This window comes from Piliocolobus tephrosceles, chromosome 18, assembly GCF_002776525.5.
Source record: "Piliocolobus tephrosceles isolate RC106 chromosome 18, ASM277652v3, whole genome shotgun sequence".
In the NCBI taxonomy this organism is placed as follows: domain Eukaryota; kingdom Metazoa; phylum Chordata; class Mammalia; order Primates; family Cercopithecidae; genus Piliocolobus; species Piliocolobus tephrosceles.
Window position 1 is genome coordinate 72,032,298 of NC_045451.1, and position 14,737 is coordinate 72,047,034.

Consider the following 14,737-nt stretch of genomic DNA (forward strand, 5'->3'; position numbering starts at 1 on the left):
TATTTCTTATCTTATGGCATTGACCAGTATATCCAGTGATATGTTAATTAATGGCATTCATATCAAGTGGCCTTGATCATTCTCTGATACTGGTGGGACTATGTCTAAAATTCCACGATAAACAGGATGTTTGTTTCGTTATAAATCCTTTAAGAATGTTTCCTTCTATTCCTATTTTTATTATAACTCGGTTTTGAACTTTATGAAACATTTCTTTGGTACCTATTGAGAAAACCATGATAGCAACCCACTAGTGTGTGAATTAGACTTATTGATTTGTTAATGTTAACTACACTTTTGGGGTTTTTCTGCAATAAACCTTAGCCTATGTATTATATTTTTTCTATGCAATTTCAGTTGGTTGACACATTTTACAAAAATAATTCATATCTCTGTTATGAATAACATGGGCTTATAATTTTCTAGCCTTGTTTGATTTTGAAATTAAAGTTACTGTAACTTCATAAAATGTTTTAGATAACTTTTCTTCCTTTTCTACTTCCTAGAATTACTTTTCTAAGGCAGGAGTTATCTGTCCTTTCAAAGTTGGCAGCACTTCCTTATAAAATTTTTGGGGCCAGGACCTTTTTGTAATTCCACTGTAATGTGTCAGATGATAGATAGGAAATTATCTTTTTTACAGTGAAATTTTAATAAATATAAACCCATATATATGATATTACAAAGGGAGTAAGATACCATTTAGCTGTACACTAATAATTAAGATGGTAATTATTACACTCTATATACATTTGAGTTGGTCTACCTAATAGGTTATACAGAAACATGCACAGGAGAGCACCAGTGTGTTTCCTTTAAGCTCTCTCACACTCTCTGTGCTTTTTATCCCTTAGGACATACGGGACGGTTATTAAAGTCTCTGTGCTTCATCAGTCTTTCCTTCCTGTTGCTGCATGTTATCTTCCACATCACATTGGCGAGCCTTGAAGCTCAACATCGTATTGCACCTGGCTACAACTGTGAGTATTACGGTGTTTTCTTTTATGTGTTATATACGTGCGTAATAAAGCGTGTGTCATCACACACATAGAAATCTATGCAATAATTGTAACATTCGTGGAAATAGTGGGTCTTGGCAATGCAGTGTAAATATATATAAAGAAATATTTCGTTATAGGATGCATCACAACTTATCAGATTTTTAAATTTTGAGTTTAAATATATATATATATAAAACTTACTCATGTCTGCAAAAAAATTTAGGTTGCTGAGTAATATAGGAAGGTGGCTGGAGGGTGGAAGTGAAATTTATGATCTCTTCTGACTCACAGTCTTAAGTGTTTCTATTTTGAATTGATGATTTTCTGTAATTCTACAAATGTCAAAATAAAAATATGAAATGCTAAAACAACATTCTTTTCTCTGCATTTATAACTCTAGTTACTGTATGTTCTCCACAGAGTGTAGATAGACAGGCAAGCTTACACACAAACATGCACACACACACACACACACACACACACACACACACACACACATTCTTGCTTTGGCTCCTTCTTCCCAGGCAAAAATTCACAATACCTGGACACTTCAGATGGGACCTCTACTAATACCATGAGGAGGTCTGTATTCCCCAGTGGTGAAGGGAGGTAGCCGTCTCAAGTGTAGTCACAGCTGGCCTCTTGACCTGCCTCTTTCCAGGCCTTCCTTGCCCAACCAAAAAACTAGGTCTGCCTCTCCTAACCTCGCTCCTAAATATATGGGCTCTGTGATACCATGATATTTCCAGGTCTCTGTCAAAGACATGTTTTATTCATGCACACATGCCCTCTGCAATCATCCTATACTGCAATATAGTTTGAACATGTCAGCATCTAACATCACATCTTCCTTTTCATTTTTTTTTTTTTTTTGCTATCCCCAGATGAAAGTTCTACTCTGCTACAACGAGTCAATTTAATAGAAGTCATAGTAGTAAACTTTATTTCCATAAAGTTAAATTCAAATTTGAAGTTTATTTCTACAAAAGGTTATATAGTTCCAGTTTCAAGTTCTGGTATTTTTGATGAAGTAACCAATAGAGAAGGGATATGTGAAAGATTGAGTGAAAAAAGAAAAGCTTGAGTTTTTTACTTCCAGCCATAGGAACCTTGAAGGTAGGTTTATAGAAATCATAAATTTCTTCTGAAAAACTAGTGATGCCTGTAATTGTGTTGGCTCATCAGGTGTTGTAGATTTTTTTGGTTTAGTTTTATGTGTAGCATTTAAAATTAATACATTCTTGAAAAAGGATAAAAGAGAATAACAAACAAACTTCAGAGCTTTGCAAACTAGTTTAGTCCAAGATTGACACAGACCAGGTTTTCAGCCCAGAGCACTTTTTAATGATCAAGTTATATAAACTGAAAATAGTGTTAGGATTGGTAATGGAAACACTGACTTTTAATTTAGAGTCGACTTCACTTCACTGATGTTATCGTTTCTCAAGCATTTGGAGTTATGATTATACTGTCAGAGATGTAAATATAAACTCAGTCATTCTGATATCCCACATTTGAAGTTTATCCTTTTTTGGCATCTGCACAGATAACATAGCAAAAATTCAACTAAAAAGACAAAAGCTGTATTGGTCATCAGTGTTGTACATTTTGAATGTTTTCTGTATGTTCAAGACATTGGTAAATTAAAATTAAAACCCAGACAAGTCAGGTTACCCAATCATATTCAAGTAGTATTCAAATTCAAGACCACCAAGCGCTCATTTGTAAGTGTTTGATTTTGTTTTCCTAACAACTTCTTTACCCCATTGAAAACGCATACCCTCACCCTCATGATTGCAAACGGTCCCAGCATCTCTTAGGAGTCTGACATAAGTTTTGGTGGGACAACAGTAGCATTTATAAATATTGAGTCATTGAAAGTTCTCGTTCCTCCAGAGTCCTGTGAATATTAACTGGCAGTAATAAAGATGTTTTCAAACCACCCTATTTAGATTTTGACTAGTTGGCAGGTCTGTTAAAGGTGCCATTGTGCAGAACTGAAACTTAATGCCTTTTTTTCCCCGCATTTCCAAAACAGTGTTCTTATAGGTAAGTGAGGAGTCCATGGGGGCAGGGGAGACCTCTGTAAATTTTGCTCAAACATATGTTGTGCCGCTTAGTAAAATATTTTCATTCCACTAAAACTATGCTACTTAAATAAATGTACACCCGGTTTCAATTATGTCATTACAGATTACATAGACGTAGTTTGTTTGAGTCCGTGTTAGATGTGTGGCGATGTTAGTGAAATTTGAAGGCCGGTCTGGATTCTTGTGCTGTGCTTAAAGCATGCCTTTGATTGAAAGAAACTTTTGAGTCCAAAACTATATAGGGAAAATTTGTGATGATAATATCTCCTGTTTATAGAGCATCTATGAACCATAAGACCCCAGGGATTATTCTATTCCTTTTTCAATTAATGACTCATTCCTTTCTTGTTCCAGGAGGGCTTTCCTATTCTTTAAGCAAAGCACTGTCTCTCTCCATGCATTGTCCTATTCATTCTCTAAACCAGTCCTCAGGGTGGACAGGGCTGTGCAGCTGGACCCCTGTGCTCTGTGTGCAGGACCCCCAGCCTGAGGAGTTGCTGAGTAGGAGATTCCTTCGTCAGGCTCCATCCAGCGGGAAGCAGCGAAATCCTCTGATTTACATCAAGAGGCTGGTCTCCTGGCCAAGCCTTGCCTATGAAGGGCTATGCCTTTGTGTAGTCTCGTTTCTCCAAGAGGGTGCCCTTTTTCTGTATAAACGCAGTGCCCAACCTGCAGAGAGTGCTGAGGTAGGAATTGCAATGAAGAAACAGGCTCTGGGGAGCAAATGAGTTGCACGAAGCCATTGCATGTCTCAGCTGGAGTCTGAGCACGGATCTGTCTGGCTTTCCACTCTTCCTCCATCTGTATGGAACTCTGCATTCATCGTGTGTGTAAGATTGTTTCCTCCACTGTGGTTCCTAGGACTTTGGATAAGTCTATTTTCAAAGGGCTAACATTAGTGTTTCTGGTACTTAGTCCATGATTTTCCTTTGCTTAGATATTTGTCCTTATAATTAACTGAATATTTTCTTTGCTTCCTTCAATGGCAACATTCCTCGTTGGATTCAGCTTCCTCCAAAGGTCAGCCCCTCAGTTGCATTGCCCTTTCCCCCTGTGGGAGGAGGGGCAGCTGGAGTTTCATATTTTCTCATTCTACAAGCCCATGAAACTTGGTCCAGAAGCCCACCAAGCAAGAAATTAGGATGGGCCTCAATATTGTTTTTTCCTGACGTACTTCTATCCTTGAAACACACAAGGCTGCCAGTGCCAAGAATCAAGGTATCAAGCATCAGCCTTACGACAAGGAGACTGAGGGACAGACCCAGCCTGGCAGTTTATCCTCCCATCCCGACGACTGTGGGGAGGATTACAGAGTGAGCTGCTGCTGTGTGCACTCTGCTTGCCAGTACAAGTGCTGACTCATCCTTTGGCATACAAAGCTGTAAATTTCACCCCATGCTTCGTTAGCTGTGCTAATTGGAGATGGACCCTAGGTGTGCAGAATCACCTGGTGGATCCATCCTCATACTAATGAAATTCTAGATGTTAATTTTTCATATTTGAGACAGTACTGTAGAGAAAGAGCTAATAAGTATGAAATGGGAGACAAAATACATAAAAGCAAACTCACACCGTGTATGTTTCCGAGTCCTGTTTTGAAACCACTCTTTGCTGCCTGCTTTCTTCTGATAGATCATCAGTGAGGCGGCTTGGGTTCCTCACCTTGCCCCGTCCCCTGCTCGTTCCATTCCCCAACTCGTTCAGGCACCACACACAGCCCTCTTCTCTCCTCGGGCCAGCTTCCCGAAAGCAGATGTTGCCGCTCGATACAACAATTTAAAAAACTGGTCCAAGCTATAACTTTACTTCTGGCCACCTGTGCATGGAAAGATTAGGATGCTATTGTCTCATTCCTCTGAAAAGCATGTGGATCATATATGTACCTTCTGATCACGTATAGGAGACCTTTGCCTTAAGTACTATTTCCTTCCACCCTTGGTAACTGAGGCATTGACTCACAGAGACACATGCCGACCTAGATGGAGCCTGCTGCTCCGCACAGCGGGCAAAGAGACATTTATGATCCGTAGACTCTGGATGGAAGCATTGCTGAAAGAGAACTTTTGTAGCCCAATGATGGAGTCAATGCTCTTGGAATAATGAACACACATTGTTTTTACTGCCAAAAGCTAGACACAGGCACGAAGGCGAGCTGAGTGGTGGTACCGCATGACACCTATCCATATGAACAACCCTTAGGCCAATGTCATGTCGATATTTTGATTCACCTTTAGTAATAGTTAGATAGGGAAGCTCACTTTATGCAGCAGTTTTCTAATAGAATACCTCATTTTATCATGATAAATATTTTTCATGATTATTTTTATGCTGTTTAATATACGAGAAAATTTAGGCTCTTGGGTGACTGTGAGCTAGTTGTGGATCTCTGTGCCTCAGTTTCCTCAACTGTCAAATGAAGATAACAGCCATCATCTCATAGGTTGTTGTGAGGTTCGAGTTAATATAGGCCATGCCCTTGGGACTGTGCTTGACCGATTGTAAGTGGTCAAATAGTACAAGCTGTTGTTCTTGTTGCTGTTGTTAGAGAAGTTCTAATTCTTGCCCAAGGTCACACACTGCTACAAGGTAATAGAGACAACTCCAAACCAAATCCTGTCTCTAAATTATGCAAAGTCACATGGATGAAATTTGGAAATTACAAAACCTTCATGGTACCAAATCATTCTCTATGATAGTCTTTTTCAGTTTCTTGCTAATGCCCCGTCATACTAGAGTTTGAACCTACTCTACTCCATGTGGTTAGAATCCCAAATAAAAGGGCTAAATGGCACTGGGTGGAAGGTAGCATCAGTGATGTGTGTCTTTAGTGACCCTGAGTTTTCCTTCCAGAATTTTTCACCTTCTCAGCAACCTCCCAACTGCAGTGTCTCACTCCACCTGCCCCACAGCTGCAGCCTTGGGCCTGGCCTGGCCTTCTGAATATTTTATGGCTTTCTTCTCATTCCCGCATCTACCTGAAAGCTTGTCATCTACTCCCATGACCTCCAGCTCAGAGGAATAGATAATAAATATATTTTTCACTATTTATTACCTTTTCTACATTGTAGAACTTTAGAAGAAAGAGGAACATGATGGAAGAGTTAAGAGGAAAATTAACTAACATTTTCGTGTAAAATAAACGAACACTCTACTGTTATTATATCTTTTTTTTTTTTTTTTTTTTGGAGATGGAGTCTTGCTCTGTCACCCAGGCTGGGTGTATTTTTAGTAGAAACTGGGTTTCACCATATTGGCCAGGCTGATCTCAAACTCTTGACCTCAAGTGATCTGCCCACCTCGGCCTCCCAAAGTGCTGGGATCACAGGTGTGAGCCACCACACCCAGCTGCTGTTATTATCTAATTCTTAGGATATCTCTTAAAAGTGTTGGCTTTCACTCTCGTATTATTGGTAGAGAAGTGAGTCCCAGAGGCAAAAAGTGCCTCGCCTTAGGCTGCTCATTAGTGAGTAACAGAGCCGGAATTAAATTCAGGTCTCCTGGACTACACAGTCTGTACTCTTTCCAGTACACCCTGCACTCTCATACATGTGCTGGGGGAAATTTTATGCAGAATTGGACTTTGGTTAATTAGATTTTGAGGAATAGATATGATTAGGATACATAAATTTTGGAGGCTGTGCTGGGTGAGAGGACAGTTAATCTAATATACTAACTCTGGTTAAAGTACGAATGGCCGGAAGTGACTGTATATGCTTGACTTGGTAAATGATATTGGCCTTTAGGAATATATTCACCCCTGGGAGTGAGTCACGGGGACAGTTGGGACTGCATGGCTGAGGAGCTGGGTGTGCATTCATCGTCGGGGATGTGTTTTCCCAGCCTCCTTGAGCCCACCGTCCCCTACCACCTCCTCCAAGTGGATCCTGTCATAGCCTTGTGTCAACTTGTTAATAACCAAGTCTCCTGCTCTAAGATGGTTTTAATCTGTAAGCCTGAGGAAACTGGACATGTTTTTCCTAAAGATATAAATAAAACAGTAAATCAACCAGAATGTACTGGATGACTCTTTGTGTTCAGAAATTTACTTCCCTGAAGTGTGTGTGGCCCTGAGATTCTAGATCCTGAGACTGTTCCCAGAATTACACATAGGTAGTCTAATCCATTCCCTACACAGCAGCCTTTGAAAATTTTGAAGATGGCTTTGATGCCACATCAGTTTTTCCATATGCCTCTGGAGTCCCTCATCCTCTGCTATTTGCCAAGCTTGTTGGTCAATGTTGCATGGCTGACTGGTGAGATAGAGTCAGTGACTGGTCATGGGGAGTTGCCAGGGCCTGATTAATGCCAAACATCAAGGGGCAGTGACTTTCCTTGTTCTAGTTGCTGTCCTTCCCATCAGTGGAAATTGCCGTATTGTGGATTAATGTAGAACTTTTCTGACCTGAAACATCAGATCTGTTTCTTGTGAAATCCTATTTATATTTCTGTAAAAGCAGATATGCTCCCACCTTTGATTTGGGATTTTGATTCTGCCCATACACAGAGCCTCCTTCCCTACCTTCTATCACCTTTATCTCTTCCCCTAACGGCAAACTTTCTAGAGTTCCTGGCACAGATCAAGCACTCTAACAAGCCTTCCTTTCCTTCCTCTTTCTCCTGACCCACTGCATCTCACACCCAGCTCTCTGTGTGTGTGTGTGTGTGTGTGTTTGTAACATCTTTTTGGTTCTAAGTTTTGCTGTAAATCAGTAATGATAACATCTTCCATGTATAATTTCCCACTATGTTCCAGGCATATTGATAATGTCTTGATTCTGCATTATAGTCCTGCTAGGTCCTTGATATTTTACTCATTTGCAGATAAAGAGACGTAGCAAAAATGGAAGAGTTAAGTTGTCAAAAAACGGAAGAAATGTAGTGATGGCATCCAGGGTCGCCCATGGAGGGTGCCGGGACCCTATGCAGCCGTGTGCATGCAGGGCAATGAGCTCGTCTACACGGGCAGAAGAGCTATAGGGAAGCTGTACTTCTGTACTTGTCCCTACCCCATGGTTGTCATCTCCTCCCTCCCATTGCCAATTCCAATAAGCTTTCTATAGCCTGGCCATCCCTTTGCCCATGTTATTGCCCTGGGAGAATGTCCTTATACACACTGCCAGTCCTCTGCCAGGTCCATTCTTCAATACTGGCCACTTCCTCCAGATAACCCGAGTTAATGCCCCCAGGTAGATGGGGTCAGATGTCTTTGGACTCCCGAATACCCAGAGTATCAGTCATTAAACTTTTCATGTTGAGTGAAAATCACTGATTTTATATGTTCTCCCATTAGAATGTGATCACATTAAGGGTAGAACCTCTCATGTTTCATTTGTTGTTGTAACCTGAGCACCGACTACAGTGGCTGATGTATAGCATACTGCCCAACAGCAAGAATGAATAAATGAATTAATAGCAGCCAAAAAAAAAGGGAAATAAAAGTGTGGCAAAGACAAAGTTTGATGACTCTCTTGCTTTGTTTTGTGACTGATTCTCGGGGGTGTCCTCACCTGTTGGACCTGTGAGGAGACAATTGAGGAGAGCAGCTAAGTGCACCATGCCCTCTCTTGGCCAGGAGCTCTGTCCCCTCACTCCTCTCCTACAGGTGCACACCCCAAATCCTGCTGAGATAGTTGTTCCCGTTTCTCATCTTCTTAATTCATGGAGAAATATTAGAATGACATGTTTTATTTCTCTTTAGAAATTATTTATCGAATAAAGTTACTTGGTATTTATTTCCTTTGCAAAAAAAAATGGATTTCCATTTGGATTTGGGAAAATTAAGACAGAAAACCATAAATGAGAAAGCTAGAGTTAGAAGTGGCAAGGAAGGAAAGAGAGGAAAAGGCGGTGTGGGACTATTGCTCTAACAAGGAGGCCTCAGTAAGAAACGAGGGGAGAAGAGCTCCCAAATGAGTAACAGTGGAGTCATGAACCTCACGCGCCATCTGCTCCCCACCGCGCCGACCAGTCCTTGCTGTAAGACAAATCACAGAGCAGGAAGTTTAAAATGATTTGGGATTGATTTGGTTTGCTTAAATAACAGTTTCTCTAACCTCAGCTCTATGATGCAGCATTTCTAGTGTAAATTATTTACAATAAAAGCACTAAGCAAATCTGTGTGGTATAGAAGTAAACTGAACCTCAAAATTATAGACGAATATGTAAAGCTATAACTGTAGGTTTCAAAATTGATGGAATATATGGAAGGACATTTCAAGGGCATTTGGAAGCAGCAGAATTGGGCTAAGCATAGTAATGACATTCTAGAAAATATTAATTGTATGACATAAGCACAGTTCTTTTTCAGACTTACAAAATTGATGTTTATTTTAGGTTTTAGGTAGGTGGATTTATAAATAAAAACCATTTATTTCTTATAATCAGGAGTTTGGATTTAGACAATTCTTCTTGATTTTGAGTATTGAGAATATGTTTTAGGCATCTAGAAGCTTGGCAAAGCAGTTGCTAATATAATTTATGCCTTACATTCACTTGAGAGACATTTAAACATTTCATGGTGATTCATGTTGCAGAATATGGGCCTATAAAAACATTAATATAGTATCAAACATTAATATAAAAGTATTATAATACATTATAAATAACCGTTTTGCCTATTAATTTACCATTTATTTTTTGAAAAAAGTATTTTCTTTGCAAATGTGTATCACAGTATTGATAATTATTGTTTTAAATATTTTTTCTGTACCTTGCACTTTTATTTAGTATATAATCTCTTGTTTTTTTTAGTGGACATAACTCTGGAAGAACCCCAAACTATTGTTAGGAAGTAATACCGCAGAGTAAGATTTGATTGCTGAAGTCCAGCACTTCCCATCAACATACCACCATCATTCTTCACGCAACTAGCAAACATTCCTAAAATTCATATGGAACTAAAAAAGTGTCCACATAGCCACAAAGCAAGACTAACCAAAAAGAACAGTCTGGAGGCATCACATTACCTGACCTCAAACTATACTGTAAGACCATAGTCACCAAAACAGCATGGTACTGGTATAAAAATAGACACATAGACTAATGGAATAGAATAGAGAACCCAGAAATAAAGCCAAATACTTAACAGCTAACTGATCTTTGATAAAGTAAACAAGAACATAAAGTGAGGAAAGGACACCCTATTTGACAAATGGTGCTGGGATAATTGGCAAGCCACATGTAGAAGAATGAAACTGGATTCTCATCTCTTACTTTATACAAAAACCAATTCAAAATGGATCAGAGACTTAGAATCTAACACCTGAAGCCATACAAATTCTAGAAGATAACATTGGAAAACCCCTTCTAACCATTGGCAAAGACTTCATGACCAAGAACCCGAAAGCAAATGCAACAAAAACGAAGCTAAATAGATGGGACTTAATGAAACTAAAAAGCTTCTGTACAGCAAAATATAATAATAATCAGCAGAGTAAACAGACAACCCACAGAGTGGGAGAAAATCTACACCATCTACACACCTGATAAAAGATTAACGTCCAGAATCTACAAGGAACTCAAACACATCAGTAAGGAAACAAAGAATCTCATTTAAAAAATGGGCTAAGGACATGAATAGACAATTCTCAAAAGAAGGTACACAAGTGGCCAAGAAACACGTGAAAAAATGCTCAACATGGCTAATTATCAGTGAAATGCAAATCAAAACCTCAACGCGATACCACTTCATTCCTACAACAATGGCCATAATAATAAAAAAAAGATGTTGGCATGGATGTGGTAAAAAGGAAACACTTTCATACTGTTGATGGGAATGTAAACTAGTACAACCACTGTGGAAAACAGTGTGGAGATTCCTTAAAGAACTAAAAGTAGAACTACCATTGGATCCAGCAAGCCCACTCCTTGGTGCCTACCTAGAGGAAAAGAAGTCTATATGAAAAAAATACTTGCACACACCTGTTTATAGGAGCACAATTTGCAATTGCAAAAACATGGAACCAGCCCAAATGCCCATCAATCAATAAGTGGATAAAGGAAATGTGATATATAGGCTGGGCGTAGTGGCTCATGCCTGTAATCCCAGCACTTTGGGAGGCCAAGGCAGGCGGATCACGAGGTCAGGAGATTGAGACCAACCTGGCTAACACGGTGAAATCCCGTCTCTACTAAGAATACAAAAAATTAGCTGGGCATCGTGGCATGCGCCTGTAATCCCAGCTACTCAGGAGGCTGAGGGAGGTGAATCGCTTGAACCTGGGAGGTGGAGGTTGCAGTGAGCCAAGATTGCACCACTGCAGTTTGAGCTTGGGTGACAGAGTGAAACTCAATCTCAAAAAAAAAAAAAAAAAACCCAGAGAAAATGTGGTATATATACATATACCATGGAATACTACTCAGCCATAAAAAGAACAAACTAATGGCATTTGCAGCAACCTGGATAGAATTGGAGACTGTTTTTCTAAATGAAGTAACTCAGAAATGGGAAACCAAACATTGTATGTTCTCACTCATAAGTGGGAGCTAAGCTATGAGCACACAAAGGTATTAGAATGATACAGTGGACTTTGGGGACTTGGGGGAAAGAGGAGGAGGTGGGTGAGGGATAAAAGACAACATATTGGGTACAGTGTACACTGCTCGGGTGATGGGTGAACCAGAGTCTCAAAAGTCACCACTAAAGAACTTATTCATGTAACCAAACAGCATCTGCTTCCCCAAAAAACTATAAAAATAAAAAATAATTTAAAAAATTTTTAAAAAAAGCTACTCCAGTGATTCAATCTGCACTCAATATTGAGGGCTCCTAATGGAAACTATAACAAGAAATGTGGGTTTATCGTATGGGCAATAGAAATAATTTAACAACTTTTATAAAGGAGAGATAAATGGAAAGATTTGTGTTATGAAACAATGCACCCTGGCCATCTGTGTGGAAGAAGGATTGACAGTGGAGAAGACTGGCAGCAGGAAACCATTGTGCAGGCTGTGGCACTAATCCATCCAGAAGGAATGACAGCTTTAGCTAGGGCGGCCATGATGTAGCAGAGAGCTGAAGATGGTGGAGAGATTAAGGAAGAGTCAAGAGTTTGGAGAATGAATGGCTTAGGAGGGGGCTATTAGGAAGGAGGAAAGACCTAAAATGAGGCCCAGATTTCTGACTTGAGGAGCTGGTGAAGGACTATACCTTCCTGCAATGGAGCTGATGAATTCCGGGTTGATGGAGAAGAGTTTGGATTGAACTCCAGGTGTCAATGAGGGACCTGGTTGGATACTTTCATTTTTGCGTATATATTTTCACATTTTATGTAACATTATTATTGACATTCTGTATTGGTTATTGCATCCATTTCTTTATCCATTCAGAGCAAACATTTATGGGAATCTGTACTAGACATTGTTTTAGCTTTAAAATTCTTTGATAAAAATGTCAAGTATCTTTCCCCTCTTGAACCTTGTATTTCCCTACATCTGTGTTTGATGATTGTCATCAAATCTGGGTGAAAAATAGAACACTTAACTGCTCCGTGTCATGTTTCTACATTTCTACATAGTCTTTATAAATGCTTCATTGCTGCCATAGTCTTTCCTCATGTGGATAGATTAAAATGTTACAAATCTTTCCTTGGGTGGTTTTGATTTTTGTCATTCAATATTATGAGCATTTTCACATACAAATCTATTGTTTATTTCCTTAGGATAAGTTTGTAACAGTGGATTTATAAGGTCAAAGAATTTGGACGTTATTTTCATTCTTTCTAGACTGTACCATATTGTTCATCAACAAGCTTGTAGTTCTTAGAATACCACTAGCCAAGATAGATAGATAGATGTTTTTTAAGAGCACCATAGTATTTCAAGCCTTTGAACCCTTTGAGCCTGAGAAATCCTTACTGATAGCCTTACTCCAGTGTACAAATGAGCAAGAAACACATTAAAAATGCCCTACATCATTAGTCATTATGGACGTACAAATCCAAACTGCAATGAGATACAGTGTTACACTCAATAAGATGGCTCTAATAAAAAACAAATGACAAAAAAATAAAGCGTGACAATAACATGTGTTGACACGAATGTGGAGAAACTGGAGCTCTCTGCTGGTGGAAATGAAAATCGTACACCCACAGTGGAAAGCAGTTTAGTGGTTCCTCAAAAAAGTAAACATAGAACTGCCACATGATCTAACAATTTCACTCCTCGGTATACACACAGAAGAATTGCAAACAGGTATTCACACAGATACCTGCTCACAAATGTTCAGAGCAGCACTATTCATGTTAGCCAAAAGGTAGAAATAATCCAAATATCCATCAAAGGATGAATGAAATTATATATATATATATATGTATGAATATTATTCAGCCATAAAACTAAAGTATTGGCAAATGCTGTAACGTAGAAGAACCTTGGAACATTATGCTAAGTGAGGGAGCCCGACACAAAGTTCACAGACTGTATGACTCCATTTAGATGAAGTATCCAGAATAGGCACATCCATAAGGACAGCGCAGATTGGTATCCCCAAGGGCTCTGGGTAGGGTAGAATGTGGCATGATTACTTAATGGGTTGGAGTGTTTCTCTGGAGCGATGATGGTGTTTTGGAACTAGTAGGGTGGTAGCTGCATAACCTGGTGAACAAGTACTGCCATCAATTTGGGTGAATAGCACTGAATTGCTTACCTTCAAATGGTTAATTGTTTGATATGTGAATTTCACCTTAACAAAGGAGAAAAAAAGTATACCGTTTTCACTGAAGTCTCATTAGCATTTCAGTAAAGCTTTTGCTAATTTAGTAGATTTTAAATTACCCAATGCTTCTTTCAAAATAGTGAAGATAGGCCGGGCGCAGTGGCTCACGCCTGTAATCCCAGCACTTTGGAAGGCCGAGGAGGGTGAATCATGAGATCAGGAGATCAAGACCATCCTGGCTAACACGGTGAAACCCCATCTCTACTAAAAACACAAAACATTAGCCGGGCATGGTGGTGGGCGCCTATAGTCCCAGCTACTTGGGAGGCCGAGGCAGGAGAATGGCGTGAACCAACAGGTGGAGCTTGCAGTGAGCCGAGATTGCACCACTGCACTCCAGCCTGGGAGACAGAGTGAGGCTCTGTCTCAAGAAAAAAATAAAATAGTGAAGATAAATATTTTTCCATGTGTTTACTGTTTGTGTTTATTTCTGTAGAATATTTGCTGATATTACTCTCTGCAAATATATTTTACAAGGTTGATTGTTAAGAGCTGATTTTTGTTAATTTTTATTACATTGAATTTTTAAAAATATTATAATCCATTGTCCCTATTTTTTCTTATTGCTTCAGTGCTATGCACTCAGAGTTGATATGTATTGTACTCTAGTTTTTGCTCGTTTATAATTTAAAATGTTTAATCACTTTAATTAACGTGGAGGTAATTAATCACTTTAATTAATCACTTTAATGTGGAATTTATTTGGTATAGAGACTTTGAAAAGTGGATTTTTTCCCCAAATGGCTGTTTTCCCGTCATCATTGATTGAATGGTTCTTCCTTTCATACCCGTAGATGCGCTTCACTCATTCACAAGGCAGCCTTCTTTGAGGTCTGGCAGGAAGATGGTTTCTTAGGTTCCTTATAGAGCCTGTCTCTCTGATACATCTTTTTCTTCTCCTTCTTTCTCCACTTTCTACTCCCCCGCCCCAC

At 39.3% G+C, this 14,737-nt stretch overlaps 1 protein-coding gene across 2 annotated transcripts in view; it reads left to right on the plus strand.

Annotated features, from left to right (window-relative positions):
• PIEZO2 (piezo type mechanosensitive ion channel component 2) overlaps nucleotides 1-14,737 on the plus strand; it is a 460,236-nt gene that overhangs the window by 158,222 nt on the left and 287,277 nt on the right. For both annotated transcript variants that reach the window (XM_023228479.2, XM_026456028.1), the window contains exon 3: nucleotides 855-980. In XM_023228479.2, coding sequence (XP_023084247.1) covers nucleotides 855-980 — 126 coding nt within the window. The remainder of the gene's footprint in view (nucleotides 1-854; nucleotides 981-14,737) is intronic.